Raw genomic sequence first — 20,730 nt, 5'->3', positions numbered from 1 at the left:
CCTGAAATAATTTTCAGTGATTATTAAAAAATTCAACTACACAAACTGTTCAGATAAAAGGCTATAGAATGTTATTAATTCTGAATTAAATAAAGCAGAAATGGACAATAAATTTAACTGAGATCGAAGATTCAAGTAGAGGACATCCAGATATTCTCTTCCTTCCATTCAAAAGATAAACTAGATAGTATGCAAACTAATTTCTCCTCTACAATCGGCAATATTGATATATGGGGATCACATTAAAAGTTTCTGCAAACTGATATGTTTAGCAATAAACCAATTTCTCTTTTGTTCGATAATAAATGCAATTCAGTTTCCAAGATAACTGTTATTTACAAATCCAAAATATATTTTCTAGTTTAGCTGGTAAATATTGAAGTTAACAGTCTATCAAGAATTCATGTTGATAAGACTTTCAAGCTATTAACGTCAAAAGAATTCATCCAACATCGAAATGCTTTTGGAGATGAAGCATCATCAGCAAGGATTGTGTATGGTTGATTTGTGGAATTCAAATGTGGATATATTTACATGAGCAATGATTCCACGAAGGTCGACTTGCGACAGAGATCAGTGACAGAGATATCACTGCTGTGTGTCAAATTATTAGAGATGATTGTAATAACTTGGAGAATTCCACATAATTTGATAGAAGCTGAGAGACAAACACATGTTGATTGGCATGGAAATTCTTAAAAAAAAAATTATCAAGGCTAGTCAAATTCTGTTTTTGAAATCACAACAGGTTATGGATTTATTGCTATGAGCCAAAAAATAAAGGCAATTGACACAATGGATTCTTACCACATGAAGATAAGCCAATGAAAGTCAAAACGGGCCAAAGCACTAGCAAGAAGACAGTTGCCTCATTATTTTATCACTTTGGTCCTGTCATTTCCGTTCCATTGAAGGGTCGTCATATGGTTAATGTAAAGTGGTATACCAGCTTTTGTCTACTGACAGTCTTAGAAAAAGTGCATACAGAATGATCTCCATAATAATCCACATAAAGGAACAACAATGGACTTTCTGGTCACTTCAGGTGTGAAATTAATGACTCATATGCTCTACAGTCCTGATATGGGACCATCCTACTTCTTGTTCCCAAACATCAATAACAAAATGCGTGGATAGTCTTTTAACACCATTGATTCACATTTTCCATTTGAGCCTCCGAAAAATCTCGAAAATAAATCAACAAATTTTCTCTGTATCATTGCACCAGAAAACTAGCCAAAATGAAACATGCTATCGCCAATGGCTTAAATATTCCGAAACAAAAACAGGATTTGTTTTTACTGCGAACCGTTTGGAAATTCTCGATCACAACTTACAACTGGAAGCACATCAGTGAGTATTTGAAATAGCACGAAATTGCAAGTGAACATTTCGTGTGCTATGGCAAATGGCGTGATGCAGAAAAGTACATTCATAATCATAAAGGTATTAATGGTCAGCTTCAAAGTCAAAGAGAGAAAGAGTAGGTGCACTGAAGAGGGGTTTAGAACATTTAATTGAAATAACTATTTTTTATCTCAGCATAATTTGGCATTCAGGGGAAGTGATAACAAGCTATTTGCAAAGAAACAATGGCATCATTTTAGGCCCTGTACAACTATTTGGGAAATATGACCTGATGATGGCAGAACACATTACAAGAATCCAGTGAAAAGAAATTTATAACCAATTTCTGGATAAGACTGTCCAAAATGAGCTAATACAACTCCTTGGAACTAAAGTAAATAATGAAATCATCAACAAGACCTAGAAAGCTATATTTTTTCAGTGATACTTGACTGTAAACCTATGTTAGCCACCAAGAACAGTTGTCATTCACTTTAAGATTTGTTGATTATATTGAAGAACTTACTCAAGTTAAGACAATTTTCCTTTCTTTCTGTCCAGTATTTGATTCAAGAGGAGAAAGTTTAATTACTTCACTTCTATTTATTTTTTATTTTATTGGGTTATTTTACGATGCTGTATCAACATCTAGGTTATTTAGCATCTGAATGAAATGAAGATGATAATGCCGGTGAAATGAGTCCGGGGTCCAGCACCGAAAGTTACCCAGCATTTGTTCGTATTGGGTTAAAACCCCGGAAAAAACTTCAACCTGGTAACTTAACCCGACCGGGATTCGAACCCGGGCCACCTGGTTTTGCGGCCAGACGCGCTGACTGTTATTCCACAGGTGTGGACTCTTCACTTCTAGAAGAGACTGAAAACTGTGGACTTAATATAAATAACTGTAGAGGAGAAGGTCATGATAATGGTGCCAACATGGTTGGAAATAAGAAAGAGTGCAAAATAGAAGTCTAGAGAAGTATCCCAGGACATTCTTCAATCTTTGTGGATGTCATTCACTGAATTTAGTTACTGGTGGTACCATCTCATCTATGGTGAAGAACATATCTCTGTTTGGTGTATTACAATTTTTATTTGTTCTATTCTGTAGGTGAATAAAAAGGTGGAAAATTCTTAACGATCGGCACATACACCTAATTCGTAAAGAGATTTGTGAAACAAGGTGGAAATGCAGAATAATTTAAAATCAGTTCCCTCCAGCTGGCAGAAATATGCAATGCACTACTTTCTATTCAAGAATTGAATGACCCAAAAACCACATCCGAAGCAAAATCTCTAAAAGCACGTACTACATCTTTTGATTTTATAGTTTCTTTGGTGATTTGGCATGACGTGTTGTTTCAAATTAATCTTGAGAGTAAAAGTATGCAAAGAATGGACATGGATTTACTTGTTGCTTCTCTAATAAAGAAATGTGAAGAATTTCTGAAAAAATTATTGGGACTCTGATTATGCCACAGAAATGGCAGAAGCACGTGACATTAATCCTGTATTTCATAAAGCACCACAAAAAAAGGAGTAATTTCTGTATGAAACAAAAGATGAAGCCCCAGGAGGAAGTGATATTAATGGCCAGATGCTCTACGATGAACTAAGACATTTACAGGCAGTAGTGAATAATGAAACATAGAAACCTTCATTCAACTTTGAATTACATTTTCAAACACAACATGACGGACTGTTTCCCCAACATTTAGATATCTCTTAGGATTTTGTTGACTATACATACTGGTATCTCATTGGTAAGTGGAGAGCATAGCTTCAGTAAGTTAAAACTGACAAGCACATATTTGTGCTCTACAATGAACCAGGACTGTTTGTCAACTTTAGCTAGAATCTCTGTTCAGAATGAGGTTATCAAAAGCTTGTAGCTCTCTCAAATGATTAATATTTCTCAGAAAGCAAAGTCAGGCATTGAAAATTTATGTGAAGATAAAGATAGTTTAACTTTTTGTAGTGTAGCGAAAGTGTCTTCTTAAAAAACCTCTCGACATTTTAGTGTGAATTAGAAGTTAATGTGAAGTTTTGAAAGTAACACCGTGTAAGTCTTTAAAAACACATTTGATACAATGTGATCGACTGAACTAGAATAACATTAACATTAACTTTCATCGTGGATTTTGTTGGATATAGTCTTCAAGTCTGGGAAGTCACTTAACATAATTATTATAATGGATTACCTGTTTCAGTGTTTAAGAGGTCTAAAACCTTAAAAAACCGGATGGGGGAGCAGAGTGCCAATATAGTAAGTGGCCTTGTGTAAGAAATTCCTTTGGCATGCATGTAAGGTAGACTCTTAGCACCTAGAAAGTAGTACAGCTTCCCACAGTAATATAGGAGGACAAACTATAGCTATGTTCGCAGAATATGCCTCAATTGTAACAAGAAACTGTGTGTTGTTCAGTGGGATCTCACATTCTTACCGTGCTTGTGCCATATCCCTCTCTTTCATCAACTGAGTTTTCTTCATTGCATAATTGTAAGGGTTGGTCTTGAACCTTTCTTTCTCTCGTACAATCTGTTAAAAAAGAAGCCAATCACAGAAGAGAACCTAAACAGACAATATATATGAAAGTTACTACACATAACCAATTGGTCAGATATAATTTCCTATAAAATGTCATTAGTGCAATGAGCAAAATGATATTATGAAAAATGGAAAGCCATCAATCAAGATCAAGAAGCCTGAACAAAATCTACTTGTGCCAATAATATGACTGTTTAATTCTAAATGTAAGTCCCTATTTACATTTGCTCAATGTCGTTCGACTTACAGCGCGGGAGCATGTGCAGTATAGATTTCGTTCCTTCCCTTTCAACATCTGCTGGGTAGAAGCTGTTTCTATTTCTGTGCGACATTTACGTAGGTGGGCCAGCCGAATTCACTGACAGGACCCGAACATGGTTCGAAAAAGCAGTAGCAGACAACTTTTAATCAGCTGTTTCTCTGTTTCCGCGCATTTTGTAGCATCATGTCAGAGTGGAACAAAAACCAAGCAATGAAATTAATCGAGCATTACGAGCAATGTGCATGCTTATATGACATCAGAAGTAAGGACTATCACATTAGGATTCAGAGGGAAAATGTACTGGAGTTTATTTGTAAAAATTTGGAGTCTGTTTGTCCCAATACTATTCCATCTGACATCAAAACAAAAATAAAGAACATCAAAAGTCAATATGCAAGAAAAAAAAAATTAAACTGACAATTCATTTTAATACAATAAATATTTGTTGGGCAATTTTGTTCCAGTGTGAAATCTTTACTGTGAACATGGAATAACCCTTTCTCCTGCCTTCTGGATATCCATTTCCTTTCCCCGAGTCTCTTTGGTTTCTTTTTTGCTTCTCATTAGCAAAAACTAAAGGCTAAAAAACACTTGAAGCTGCAGAAGCAAAACAGCTGTTTTTCTATTGTTCAAATCCATTCTGTTCATTTAAAAGGCTCACCACATCATTCACACGTTGCTCGAGCTCAACAACTAGCCTCGAGTAGCAGACGAGAAATTTGCCAAGAGTGAATGGTGATACTACATTTAGCCGACAGAAAGTGCTTAATATAGGACGTTGCTTAACAACTTGCGTCGACTTGTAGATGAGAAATCTGGCAAGTGTAAATGATGATGCTACATTTAGCCGACAGAAAGCGCTTGATGTTGCATGACAAATAGCAAGTGTAAATAGGGACTAAGGTAGTATCCCTTACATTTAGTAAGCTTTGAAATACCTATAATTTTAATTCGACTTCTTTCATTTATTTAACTGTTTGTTACATACATTAAGAATAAGATATGTGCAAATTTTCAGCTCAATCGGACTGCTAGTTTCAAAGCTAATTTTATTTGAATTATACAAATTAGCGAAATAACCAAAAGGCTCCATGAGCATTATAATTAAACATACCAAGTTCATATTTTTATAGACCCTGATTCATGGGTAATATTTTAACACTGAGAAATTCATGATATCTAAATTACTTTAGGCATAATACATTTTTGAAAGTCAAATATTTATTTATTCATATTTTTTATTTACATATTATTTTCACTTCTTAATTTTCAAGATACTTAAGATTTCTCAATGTTAGATATCGGATAATATATGCATGGACGCATATGATAAATTTGGTGAAAACTGCATGCACATGGCGTATTTTGAACATCTAAACACGTGGTTTCGAGAAAGAAACAAATTTGTGAAAGGGGATGCAATACTGATGTATGGAGCAGGTCTATATACAAATCGCTCCTGAAACTCAAAGAATACATACGAGGAAAAAAACCTCTTACTATTAACTTCCTAAGTGCCCATGGGACATTTTCGTATGAAAGAACGAAAAGTGATTTCTTGACAATTTGTTTGTAAAAAACTAGTCCCTAGTCCCTTAAGTATGAAAAATTTATCTTTGCTTCAAACCCCCGAATCACAGATATTGGAAATGTTATTTTTATAAACATACTGCTTATCCATTTTTTTACAGCATGATAAAACTTTCTGTACATTACGTGTAATGAGAAATGTTCCTATACTTTCAACTACAAAATTTGAAGAGTTTTGTTGTCTTAGTAATGAACTGATATCTACAAGGTTCAAGATTTCTAGAAAATTTGATCAATTCAGTTAAATGGATGTAAAAAAGATTTACCTATTTGCACTTAAAATTAAGTTCCATTTAAAAGAAAACTACAGTTCTATTTAAAAGAAAAATTACCCAAGATTGGACAATTTTATATCTCAGATATTTGTTGATCAATTACTGTTAATGCAACCACAAGTTTAGTCAGATTAATACACACAAATCTGAAAAGTTCACTAGCCTTCTCAATATCCTCCTCCTTGAATTCGTAGATCATAGCTTCTTTGATGTCCTTGAGCTTGAGCTCCAATTCGTCATGTGTAGGCATGGAGATGCCCTGCAGTGCACATGTTTCCCTCCACTTCATAAACTCGCTCTCCGTGAAGTCCTGATTGCTAATGAACTCCAGTCGGAACACCCTCTCCTGTGCACCATGTCTGCAAATAAATAATCCCAAAACTATGAAAGAAGTAACCAGGAATAAAAAGAACCATGTAAATGACACATACTTTCTTATTATATATTTTACTAAACTACTTTAAACTTTTTGTCCAGTATTCTTATGAAAAGATAAACTCCATATGTAGATGAAATTATTGGGATCATAGATGTGGTTTTAGGTATAACAGATCAACTATTGATCAGATTTTTTGTATTAGACAGATATTTAAGAAAAAGTGGGAGTATCAAGGCACAGTACATCAGTTATTCATAGATTTCGAAAAGACATGACTAGGTTAAAGAGATGTTTTATATAATATCCTTATTGAATTTACTATTCCCAAGAAACTAGTCTGACTAATTAAAATGTGTCTCAGTCAAATGTACAGTACTGTTGTATAGGCCAGTTTCTGTCTGATGCTTTTCCAATTCACTGTGGGCTAAAGAAAGGAGAAGCACTATCACCTTTACTTTCTAACTTTGCTCTAGAATATGGCATTAGAAAAAACCCAGGATATCAGAGAAGGTTTGAAATTGAATGGGTTGCATCAACTGCTTGGTTATGTGGATGACGTGAATACTGTATGTTAGGAAATGATTTACAAACTATTAGGAAAAACACGGGAATTTTACTTGAAGCAAATAAGAGATAGGTTTGGAAGTAAATCCAGAAAAGACAAAGTATATGATTATGTCTCATGACCAGAACCCTAGATCATATATACCCAGATTGCTCAGTCTTACAGGCTTTGACAGTAACAAATTTTGTTAGGTTTACTATGCTGCCATCTAGTTGTTACATAAGGAGTCACGTCATAACTCCCATTTGAACTGCATTAGCGACTGTACTGCCATCTTGTGTTTGTTTATGGAGGACAGGTGGCGATCCTGACGATTGTTCTCTTCAAAGTGCTGCCGATTTTAACATAAGGATGAGCTATCTGTTACATATATGATCTAGGCCAGAACATAATACCAAATGGAAATATAAAAATTGGAAATTTATCTTTAGAAGCGGTGGAAAAATTCAAATATCTTGGAGCAACAGTAACAAATATAAATTACACTCAGGAAGAAATGAAACGCACCTATTATTCAGCTGAGAAGCTTTTGTCATCCAATCTGCTCTTAAAAAACCGAAAGTTAGAATTTATAAAACAGTTATATTACCAGTTGTTTTGTATGGTTGTGAAACTTGGACTCACTTTGAGAGAAGAACAGAGCTTAAGGATGTTCGAGAATAAGATGCTTAGGAAAATATTTGGGGCTAAGAGAGATGAAACTACAAGAGAATGGAGAAAATTACACAACGCAGAACTATACGCATTGTATTCTTCACCCGACATAATTAGAAACATTAAATCCAAACATTTGAGATGGGCAGGACATCTAGCATGTATGGAGTTAGAAGGCTGGAGGGAAAAAGATCTTTGGGGAGGCCAAGATGTAGATGGGAAGATAATATTAAAATGGATTTGAGGGAAGTGGGATATGATGGTAGGGACTGGATTAATCTTGCTCAGGATACAGATTGATGACTGATGTGAGGGCAACAATGAACCTCCGAGTTCTCTAAAAGTTATTTGAAAGTAAATACTTTAAGCTATCTAGGCTGGGATGTAAGTTTGAATTACGATAAAGGAATTGAGATAAAGGTAAGATGTGATACCATTAAATAACACCAAAAAATGAGACAAGAAAAATAAAATACACACACAAAAATGAAACTGTATATCTACTGTAATGACAATATCCACATTGCTATGCAGCAGGGAAATTGGATACCACCACAGAAACAATTTATAATATTATTATATATACTCATAGCAGAATATAATACAACCAGTGAGCCGAGCTCGACGTATCAGCGGATCATCTCGCCTGCTACATCACTGACAGAGTTCGCATTGCTGGCACACCACCGATAGCGCCATCTTTTTCCTTTCTATTGTGATATATAAATTCCTATTGGCTGGCTAGGGTTTGAAACAATTGAGGGAGAGAGAACCGAGTCTTCGTTTTTATGTTTATTAGGAAAGGACTTCACTCAGGAGCTCAATCTCGACGTGCAAGGTTGTCTCGAGAACTAGTTGATCAGCTGATTTTACTCAGCAAGTCAGTTGCGATGTGCAAAGTTGTATTACATTCATCATTGAGTAGTTAAGTCAAAATTACGAACTTATTTTGGTACTTTGTTACATTTGCTTACGATATATTTGCTGCATTGTATATGGAGAGGATTCGCTAGTGATTATGTCTTGGTTCGTGTATGAGAGATTGCACGAGGTTTTGTAGTCGTCGCAAGTTACATCGTATTGGTACATTGTATGTTACAGATTAGGCGAAGTGGTTTTCGCGGTTTGATTTTGCGTGCATATTAGGATACGCGGATACTGCATAGATACGCCGTATTGAGGTTTCAAGATAGCCTGGAAAATTGTGGTGATTAATGAAAGGTATTGGTTATATTGTAATAAAACATGTAACGATACAGTTGTCAAACTGCTCTCTTGATTGTTCTAGTACATTGTGTTCCAAATTGATTATTACTTTCTATACGATTCTACTTATAGTTCCGAGTATACTGAATTTCAGTTTGTTATTTAAAATGGGTACGTGAATTCGGAGCCATTGTCGTTTTTTATATATTTCTTTCTCAAGCTCTCAGACTCATTACTGGTGGAATCAAAACAACTCCAATAGATTCTATGAGATTCCTCACTAATATTAACAGTATCAAAATGACAATAGAAGAAAAAACACTGATTCAATATGAAAAACTTATCAGATTACCAGGAAACAATTGGCATTCATACAGTCCTCTCTGTAGGTTGAAAACTCAAAATAGTTTCATATCCATTGTTCAAGAATTAAAACAGAAAATCAATATCCCGAATTTAAAAGAAAACTTACAAATTAAACCAAACCCTTTAACTCTATTAAATATAGAATATAATCTAAATTTAACAGAAGAAATACTGAAATCAGAAGTAAACACTGAAATACTGAAACAATTGTCTTTAGAGATAATTAATATTAGGTGCCCTCCACAAAACTGGCTTCATTTATACACCGACGGATCCTTGATCTCCAGAGAACAAGGTGCCGGTGCAGGTGTTACGTGCTGTCTCTTCTCAATTTATAGATCACTTGGGATATGGAACAACAAGTTTTGATGGTGAAATCATTGCAATAAGTGAAAGTCTCAGGAATCTTCTATGCCACATCAATAAATTAGAGAATGCAGTTATATTGTCAGACTCCAAAGCAGCTATTCTATCAGTAGTCTCTAAACACACACCTTCATCTCAAACAGCAGAAATAACTAAAATGCTCTCTCAATTAATATCACTCAATAAAAGAATTGTATTCCAATGGATACCATCCCATTGCGGAATCTTGGGAAACGAGAATGCGGATGCTTTAGCAAAGAAGGGCAGCGCTGCTACTTACAGACCTGTTACTAAATCTACGTATTACTCTGTGAAGAGATTTATTAAATCTACATAGTTAGACTTCAACAAAAAAATTTGATAACACAATCCCAAGGGAAAAAATGGAACTCTCTGCATCAAAATCCACAGTTAATTCCCGATTTACCACGAAAATCGTCTGTAGCTGCATTCAGATTGGCAACAGGCCATGATTGTTTGGCTGAACACCTGCATAGAATTGGAATATATCAGTCCCCTAACTGCCTGTTGTGCAACTCAAACCAAGAAATGGATTCGGAACACCTCAAAACCTGTGCTTCATTGGCTGGTCATGATAATATCTTTGAAAAATATTGGAGTGCAAGAGGTCAAATGACTTTATTGTCAAACGCCTGGCATTAGACAACAACAACAACATATTTCTTTCTCTCTCTCGGGTATCATGTTCATTGTGTGATAGTACAGAGATTTATAGTATATGCAGATTGTAATTAAAAGTCAAGCTTTAGCTAATTATATGCACATTTAGTATGTGTGTGTGACTGTTTCACTTTGGATTATTTTCTGTAAGTTATCGAGTCAATATTTGAGTCTACTAGTTCGACTTTAGTTATAACTTTTAAAATCTAATTGGGCATTGAGTAAGAGTTTATGGAAATCGCTGGACATTGATGTTAAGTTTTATATGTTGGTTGAGATGCTGTGTGAATGTTCCAGCGTGGGATATTTTTGTAGGTCATGAACTTAATATTTTGGAACCTGCTAATTAGATTGAATTGTGACTTTGAAAGTATATTGGCCGTTAACGATCAAAGTATGGAAGGTTCGGACTTTATTTATTGTTGTGTTTGAGATTAGTTTAGTATATTATTTCTCTGTATTTAACTTCACATATTCACGTTTTATTCCATCAACTCATTTATGTACTTGTAATTTATTATTTGTTAATTATATTTGTTAACATAAATTCACACTGTTTATTTTGTAAAGTCTTCCACTGCGCACATCCCAATAACCCGATGCACCAACGACATCTGGCGAGTAGCACCCCGGTAGCACCCTGTATTTAAGAGAGAAGGGTTTTGTTCCTCTCACCAGTTAAAATTAAATTTCTGAGAATTGCACAATGTTAGGTTAGGAAAAATAAGAAATTAACATGTTCACGCCCAGTTCCACACTTTCATAGAGATAGCCTCGCCTACCTCAGCCCAGCCATTTTCTAGTAGTGAATATAGTAGAGATGAAGATGCTAAAAGACTACAGTCATTTAAGCAGTGGCGTGCGGTGTCTGCTGCCTTAGGGTAGGCTCTTCTTTTAGAGAGAACTTAATGTCACTACTACCTTGCAATATTTTATAATCCAGCATTAGAAGCATATTATGTATTATGGTCATTAAATCAATCTAGCAGATTTCGACAACGAGCACGAAACTAATAAAAAAATAACAAAGAAATCATAACTTGTTCACTTAAAGGAAAACTCCATTCTTTCCTCTTGCTTCATAAACTCATTGATAACATCACTGAAAAATGTTGGAGAATTTTTAATTCTTGTAGCTTCTTCTCTACTGACATCAAGGCTAGGCTGTCCAATCTTTCTTACCCTTGAGTTGATCATTCAAATGATTTCATTCGTTTAAGGACAGAAATAATCTTTCGACCGATGCTGCTGTGCTGGGTATGAACAAAACAAGTGATGTAAACTCGTACAGTTCAGAGAATGCTGTGTGGACAGCATGTACTTAGTTCATGAGAGTATTTATCACGAATATTTTTTATATAGATTTATATTAAAATTTCGAAATTATCCCATTCCCTTTTCCTTAACTTAACACTTAAAATGATTTCTTTTGATCTTGCACTGCAATGTTCAAATGTATCATTATAATCATTTCAGAAAATAAAAACACAAAATTTCAAAATATCTATGTATCAAGAGCCACCATGGTGGCCTAGTGACTAGAGAGGTGGACTTGTCATCCTGTGGACCCGAGTTCGGCTCCTGGCGTACCCCCGATTTATAACTTGTTGGGCAAGCCAGTGGTCTAGGTAACACAGGGGGTTTCCCTCAGAGCTTCAGTTCCCCTGTAGCATCGCAACAAATCTCCATCATCATCTCATCTTATCGCAGGTGCAGCTTAGACCAGCATTCTATGGCACATTCTGGGCAACAACTCAGTCAGTAAATTGGTCTACACCAGGGCTGGACAGCAAGAGCGGATTCTACTCTCTCACGGGGAGCCTTATGATTTCTCTTCATCCCCTTTCTTCCCCGCCGAACATTGCGCAGCATTGATTCAGTGACAGATGAATATTAAGCATCCCCATTTAGAGATTGGTTCCGCTCCCGACGCCCAGCCCTGGTCTACACAAATGGGTGAATGACGAAAAGTCAAGTATAGGGTATTTCAAAAGTCAGTTCAAATATTAAACCACTATAAATATTATAATATTTAAGATAGGGAAAAACAAAAACATCACAGTGTTAGGCAAACAACGGGGCTTACAAAAAAAAAAACCATTGGGAAGATTTCTGCTGTTCTCTTGTTCAACATACAGCATTGTCTGCGACACTATGCACAGCATTTTGCAGATAATGTCTTGGAATATTGGCAATTTCTTGCGAGATGGCATCTTTCAGTTGCAGTAGGGTTGTTGGATATATTAGGAAAATTCGTTCTTTAAGGTAACCCCACAACCAAAGGTCGGCCGGATTGAAATCTGGAGATCGCGGAGGCCACATTGTTGGAAAGTGCCTACTGATGACTTTGGTCGGAAATCGAACCTCAATTACGAGTGTTAATTCCACTACTATTTTTTTAGTAGATTATTTCACGATGCTTTAGGTTATTTAGCGTCTGAATGAGATGAAGGTGATAATACCGGTGAAATGAGTCCGGGGTCCAGCACCGAAAGTACCCAGCATTTGCTCATATTGGGTTGAGGGAAAACCCCGGAAAAAACCTCAACCAGGTAACTTGCCCCGACTGGGAATCGAACCCAGGCCACCTGGTTTCCTGGCCAGACGCACTAACCGTTACTCCACAGGTGTGGACAATAATGGAATAAGACAAACTGTTATAGTAAAAGGGGAGTGCTACTACAGTATGTTACAAAACTTCAAAACTTCGTCATCCCTAGACTGAGAAATCACGATATGGAAAACATAATCTTCATGCAAGACGGCACTCCACCCCACATCTTTATCCCTGCAAAACAATTAATTACGCAGATGTTTGGCGATCGTGTCATCAGTAGGCACGTTCCAACAATGTGGCCTCCGTGATCTCCAGATTTCAATCCGTTGTGGGGTTACCTTGAAGAACGAGTTTTCCTGACATATCCGACAACCCTACTGCAACTGAAAAATGCCATCTCGCGAGAAATGGCCAATATTCCAAGACATTATCTGCAAAATGGTGTGCATGGTGTCGCAGACAGACTGCTGTACGTTGAACAAGAGAACGGCGGACATCTTCCCAAAGTTTTGTAAAGCCCATTGTTTGCCCAACACTGTGATGTTTTTGTTTTTTTGCCTATCTCAAATATTACAATATTTATAGCGGTTTAATGTTTGAACTGACTTTTGAAATACCCTATACTATTCATCATTAAAAATAAAAATTGTTGTAAGAAATAACCTAATTTCTACAAAGGAAATAAATAAATAAATAATGCTGAGAAAGGGAGAAAATGTAATACAATACACCAGTACACAAGATGATGTCTTGTTACTTATATAGACTCAGGATTCTGATATTACTAGTGCAAAGTGAGTATCAATTAATAATCTTAATAAAGAATAACTTAATGAAAATACAATATTTCCTGAGTTAACAACATGTTCACAATCCATACCTCAATTTCAATCCCTTATTCGTTCTCGTGTTGCCCAACTGGTATATCTTGCCTGTTTCACAAACACCACTTATTTCACATACCTGAAACAGCATTGTGAATAAATTATAATGGAACATTTATCATAACCATCCCATCACATCACTGAAGCAAAATAACATCTTCAATAATAGTTTCATGAAATACAAAGAAGTGTATAAGACAGACTTCCATTTTTTTGTTGTCATACTCATACCATAAACAGTCGTAACAAGGCCTATACGATAACCAACAGTCTCATATGTTACAAAATACAGACACCTTTGTTGGTTAAATAGTTACAATTCCCACCAATAGATAAGGCAATTTACAGGTTCTAACCTTACAACAATGAATTTTCAAGGACAATAAAAGTCCTCAGCATAACTTCCTTCAGAAGCAAATAAAAGTGAGGGTTCTATGTCTTAGATTCAGTCATATTTACATATCAGACTTAAATGCAAATGCATATTTATTGTCTGTTCAACTCCAAAGTGAAACCTGATATCAACAAATGCACATGCTGTGATGTCTCATGACTGGATATCTACTACATACACCTCTCGGCACAAAAGAATTAGTCCATCATATTTTACATTTTACTGTTTATTTTTTGTATTTAAATATATAATGCTACAAAATACCGGTACCAGTATGTGAAATAGATCATTACACTTTAATTGCAATTATATTTACCACGAGACTACATCATTCATAAAAAAGATACATTCAATGGCAGTGTTTAGAGTGACGTCATTCAGAAGGGAATGTGCCAACAGCCTGCCCCATAGTTGTGATACTATGGCAAAGTGTGAAGCAGGTCAAAGTGTTGTAGACAAACATAAAAGTGGTGAACCCTCTGAAGAGTGGAAACAAAGCTATTGTTTTGAATGTTTTTAATACTTCCCTCTAATATCAATGAGACAGCTACAGACTTATTCTGACCCCACAGCAAGGCTATAAATAAAGGTACATATTTTTTATGGAATGCAATGGAGAAATCTGTTTTCCACACCCTCAGTTCACTTGCTTCGTGTTCCTTGCGACCAATGGGTATACAATGACTCTGTCAAGTGAAAATAATTTTTTGCTTGGAATTACGTGTCTTTTGTTCCATCTATCCTAAGAATTGTGAAAACAGTTATGACTGAATGAGAGATGGTAATTTATTCCGCATGTATTCATGCTGTAGATGTTGAAACAATTACTGCACTACCGAAAATAGAAACCATGGACTGTCTGGAAAAGACATGTTATCTGCAATGGCCTCTTTTGTTCAGATAAACAGGGTTCTACTGTAATATATTTCGAATAAGAAGACAGCATTTCTCTAACACCTATGATAGCCAGAAAGAACATGTGCTGAGGGAAAGCTACGATGTAGATAGATGCCATGAACTAATCATGCTCCTAACAGCAGAGTGATACAAACTGTACTGTATTGTTTATGTGAGGTTTCTTTCTTGAGCTGGATGGATTATTATGACGTGGAAACTGAAACGTAAGTATATTTTACATTCTTCTGTTTCCATATGCAAAGTTTTATAAACCATATATTTGCATATTTTATGATTTTGGCATATAGTATGCTTATATCATGCGCACATGCAAGCAAGCATACACGCATACACACACAACCTGGATAAGAGTCTAGTGTTCAATGCCTACCTTCAGGTGGTACAGCTGTTAATACATAGTCATGTGAAAACATGATGAACAAATGAGATCGGCTACTCACCAACATACACTAACCAGCATGGTGAGCAATCTCTGAGTAAAAAAAAAGGGTGGGTGGAAGACAAAGCTATTGCCAGAATCCAAATGGCAAATAATATTTCAGATAAGAATTGATGAATTGGAAGAGATATGGTCCAATGGTCAGAGTTTCTGACTACAGTTTTTTTTTTCAAGTAGGTTATTTAATGATGCTGTATCAACTACTAGGTTATTTAGTGTCAATGAGATTGGAGATAGCGAGATGGTATTTGGCGAGATGAGGCTGAGGATTCGCCATAAACTACCTGGCATTCACCTTGCGGTTGGGGAAAACCTCGGAAAAAACCCAACCAGGTAATCAGCCCAAGCTGGGATCGAACTTGCACCCGAGCGCAACTTCAGACCGGCAGGCAAGTGCCTTAACCGACTGAGCCACGCCGTTGGCTGAACTACAGTTAATGAAGTCCCATGTTCGATTCCTGGTATGAGCACAGAAATTTTTCCTTAAAAGAAATTATTCCTGTGTTTGTCCATTGTCGGAATTATAGGTTAAGTTCAGAGTTAAGACATCTCCCGGCGCCACATAATCATACGTAATCATCTTATCATATCAGTTTAACATCACTCCATCTTCCAGGCATCTCAACCTCAGAAGTGAGTTATACATAACCCACTGTCAGGAGACTGATTTGTCCTCCATTACAGTATTATACTGTAGTACATACTTTAAATTTTTTTAAACCCAATAGTAGGGCCTCAACCTCTAATAGTAATGTACTGAAGCTTTACATTACTTGCCACCTCACACACGTTGCATGTTGTGCACCATATGAAAAAGGATCTAAAATATACTAGGAAAATGACTAATGGATAATGGAAGAATGAAGGCTTACAAAGTGTGAGCACCTTTTAAAAACTGGTCTGTCATTTACACTTATAAATTTTCATTTGGACTCTCTAAGACTTCAGGGTCGAAACTTTTGCATAAAAAACAATGTTCCAGAGTCACCTGGTTAATAGTGTGCCTAAAGTGAATTAGATTATTAATGACTTCCAGGGAGGACTATTTATAGAATATCAGTACTGTTTTGAAGCCAATGCGAGTTCGCACACTACAGTAAAGCACAATTTGTATTATATATTCCATCAAAATAAATCCCGACCCAATTTTTTTTTGTAGTGTCATCAACATTTATACCAGTTATGGTGTACTACCACATTTCTGTATACGGGTTTCACCATAACTTCTATTACATTTACCTACAATTAGTAATTAGTATGCAGTGTCGACAGTCTGTTAGCTACCTAACAACTCTTCTACTCTCGCTATTAACTTTACTCCCAATACATTCCATTTCTCCTTACTGGTCTTAAATATCTGCCATCTGTTAGTTCCACACTTTATTTACGTTCCTTCCAGCATTCTATTCTTACTAACATAAATTTATATATTCCATCTCACTCATCTTACTTTACAGTATATTCTATAGATCATTAATTATTACTCTTTCAAAATATCATACATAAACCAAACCAATCTATTTGCAGTAGATGAATCAAATGAACACAATTAATGTTTTTCCCCTAGCAAGATGTTCATACTTAAATCATTAACTTCAGATTACTGTCAGAAGACTACAGACAGAATTACAAACAGGTGAAATCCGGAACCAGCCTTAGGTGCATTTGAAAGAAAGATATTGAGGTGGATAGTTGGATCAGTTAATGAAAATGGACAATGGAGAATAAAGTATAACCAGGAAGTAATGGAACAATATCGAGATATGGATGTAGTGACACACATCAAACTCCGAAGATTGGAATGAGCTGGGCATATCAATAGACTGGAGAACCAGAGGATACCTAGGAAAGTAATGGAGGGAAGGATATATGGTAAAAGATCGACAGGCAGACCGAAGGATAGATGGGCCGATGCAGTGAGAGAGGATGCTAGACAAGTTTTGGGAGTAACGGCATGGAAGAGAACATCACTGGACAGATCTGATTGGAAGAGGAGAATAGAGGAGGTCAAGGCCTGATTTGGGCTATAGTACCATAGCAGAAGTAGAAGAAGATGAAGAAGAAGAAGAAGAAGAAGAAGAAGAAGAAGAAGAAATCTGGAACACTGACAGACCAACCCAAAATCACGAGAGCAAGGGCATCTTCAATCCCTCTGCAGACAAACTCTCAAAATAATTTGTACTATAGCCACAACATTTTACTTTTTTCTTTAACTACACATATGAGTTTTCACTAACGCTAACAAAGAAGTTATTTAATTTTGTCTGAGTCACTCAGTACAGGAAGAAAGACACAGACATGTCCAGTTAAACCACAAGCCACAAACTCACGCAAGTTTCCCACTTCCTGCCATCTTATTATAAACTTACCCTATAAACAGGTTTTCCATTGTGGTTGCCAATTCCTATGCGAACAAAGCAGCCTCTAACAACTCTGTCAAAAAACGGTAGGTGAACAAACCTGTAAAATGTACACAACAGATCAGAAAACATTTCATAAATAGCTAATGGAATCTGATAATCCATAAATTATGTCTTATCATTAGAGCCCAGATTTATATGCACCATAAGTACACGCATGAAAATATCGCAATTATAATAAACATAATAAAAATAAGAATGCCTTTTTATTCCTTTTCTTTAGTTTTCCTTACATTTCATCACAATTACAATCCTTTGAAGTCAGTTTCATTATTATTGCGAATTAATGCCATAAATGGATATTGCTGCGATAAATTGTATTTTCAGCAAAATATGAGCGAGGAATTTCAATTAATTTTTCACATTTTGTTTCGTTCTCCAGAACATGGTCAGGAACTTTGCTTTCGTGGAATATGATGAACCATACATGTGCAATATTGATCTACAGAGCATGTGGAGTAAATATAACTCTGAAACTCTCTGACATAGACATTTATAGCATGGCGAGCTATAGTAAAAAACCTCGTGGATGGAGACTAGAATGGAACATAAATGGTGTGAATCATTATGTGAACAAAACCGTTTTAAATTACTCATTTTTAACAATATCAGTCAGTAAAAGGGCAACAAATTACCATAACCTCTGTAAAGTTTGGCAACTTAAATTGTTAACATTAAAACATTCACACCTCTCTGTTATAACATTAGGCATAGCTATGTTGATTCATTCATCTTCAGAAGAATACTCAACAGCTTCCTCTTAATAAATAGATATTTTGATTCAGTAGTGCATTCATATCTCTCCTGCACGCAAAATACATAATTCTCAGTTGTACTCAAAAGCTGACAATGAATATAATCTTTCCTCTATTCCTGTATGGTAGTCAAACTATGTTAACAGAACGAAGTTCAAGTAGAATACGACAATGTGATAACACTGTAGTGACAAAGTATAGAACATTACTGTGATTGGCGGGTAGGATGACCAACTTCTGATCACAATACGGAAGACTTGGTCATGACAAATCTTAATGTAATTTTTGGGGTGTGAAGCTAGGATTCACTGATAGAATGGTTTATATTAAATAATATAAAACTATCTATTTAATTATAATACAAATATAAGTTAGGTCACAATAATATTTAGAAATATGCATTATGCATGTTTCTTAGTTTTAGCCTATCAAAAAAAAAAAAAAAAACAGAATTAATTACTGTACTGATTGATATCTACTAAACTATCGATATTAGTGTCAGTTTATTATTATTATTATTATTATTATTATTATTATTAGATTACATTACAAAATTAGCAATCGTGATTGATAAAGGAAAACATAGGACGATTAGAACATCAGTATGGGAGCTGGGAGGATCCAAACAAAATAGCTCAAATATGGGAGATCCAGAAAAATACAGGAGAGTTGGTCACCCTATTGGTGGGGCTTATAAACACATCACACTGGCACATGTGCTTTGGAAGGCTCATGTCTATCTTGCCAAGCTACACACAGATATTGTTCCCGGGCAGGGGTGATGGAAGACACTAGCTGTTTGTAATATTGTGATTATATGTACAGTGGAACCTCGTTGCATCGTTTCCATTATTGTCGTTTACCCAACTTTTTCACCTGCTTTTTTGGTCCCAGAAAAAGTTAGATAAATAATGCTATTTTTTCACGAATTCAATATTCCTCGAACTGTCATGTCATTGCATTAATCATTGGAAATCATAGCCGCAATATTTTTCCGTATGAATAGCTTTACTTTGAAAAGATGAGCTCTTTGCTCTCCATTATTATCTTTGGACCAAATAAAGACTTGCCAAAACCATAGATGAAATGCTTCTCAAGCATCGCTTCATCATGAACAATAACTAATTTCTGAGAGTGTAACTTTTGATCTGTATTGCATTGCAAGTAGTTCTGTGCATTCTCGTGCTTTTTCTTCTTTTTTAATCCATTTCCTGCATTTATCTTGTTTCACCCATTTTTATCACAAATCTGAAACTTTGATAGATATTGTAAATGATCGATATTCGATAATGTATTGCAATCTCTGATATATCACATATTAAAATGATGCAAAGATGGTGTACAGCGTAACTTAAAGTGCAAAATAAAACATTACAAGGCATGCCCATTACGATTTTACATTATTTAAGATAATTGTTAAAAATTAAATGCATTGATTTTGTAGGTATTTCTCCCCTAAATTTTGTAGGGAACAGTAGGATGCGTTCATAACAATGTGCCATCTATTCATCTATTATACACATAAATTTGGTACATATAATGGTTCCTGGTATTATCATTTCCTCGTGTTTTATCGTTTTTGTTCCACATTCCCCTAAAAAAACGATGGATCGAAGTTTCACTGTATTTCAGTCAACAGCCTGAAGATTGGTTGAAACCCCATAAGTGACACCAATAAGGCAACATTCATGAGGCAACTAAGCCAGGAGATTCCATTTTTAAATTACAATAAAATTACTGGTTGCCATTAAATTTAAACACAAACATTCATTCAGTGTTATACTGTTACAGCAAAATGTGCCATCATCAACATATAGCTGTGTACATTTTTTACAGATTCATGGTTTTTGTTTGTTTGTGTCCATTTTTGGCAACATAATTGAAACTACTTAACTGAACATTGTAACACTGCTCAGATATGTCCATTAAAATGTAGGCTGTATGTGATCTGTGAGCTATAAGTCTTATTTTCATTTACCCCTCTTAAACAACCGATTCAAATACATAAAATAACAAAATAGGTTTTAACTAATAAACACTATTTCTTCAAATAATGAATGCTATAAAATTATATTTTTAAAAATATTTTAGCTATAAATAAAAAATATTACATGTAATACT

The 20,730-nt window shown here is 35.4% G+C and overlaps 1 protein-coding gene across 1 annotated transcript in view; it reads right to left on the bottom strand.

Moving 5' to 3' along the window:
- Rtf1 (RNA polymerase-associated protein Rtf1) overlaps positions 1-20,730 on the bottom strand; it is a 67,846-nt gene that overhangs the window by 14,159 nt on the left and 32,957 nt on the right. The window contains exons 7-10 of the mRNA XM_069821124.1: positions 17,804-17,894; positions 13,680-13,762; positions 6,189-6,384; positions 3,795-3,889 (exon numbers count right to left, since the gene is read on the bottom strand). Of these exons, the coding sequence (XP_069677225.1) occupies positions 3,795-3,889; positions 6,189-6,384; positions 13,680-13,762; positions 17,804-17,894 (465 nt within the window). The remainder of the gene's footprint in view (positions 1-3,794; positions 3,890-6,188; positions 6,385-13,679; positions 13,763-17,803; positions 17,895-20,730) is intronic.

Source organism: Periplaneta americana, chromosome 3 (assembly GCF_040183065.1).
Source record: "Periplaneta americana isolate PAMFEO1 chromosome 3, P.americana_PAMFEO1_priV1, whole genome shotgun sequence".
Lineage (NCBI taxonomy): Eukaryota > Metazoa > Arthropoda > Insecta > Blattodea > Blattidae > Periplaneta > Periplaneta americana.
Note: the sequence above shows the minus strand (reverse complement) of the source record. Positions and strands in the feature narration are given on the sequence as shown.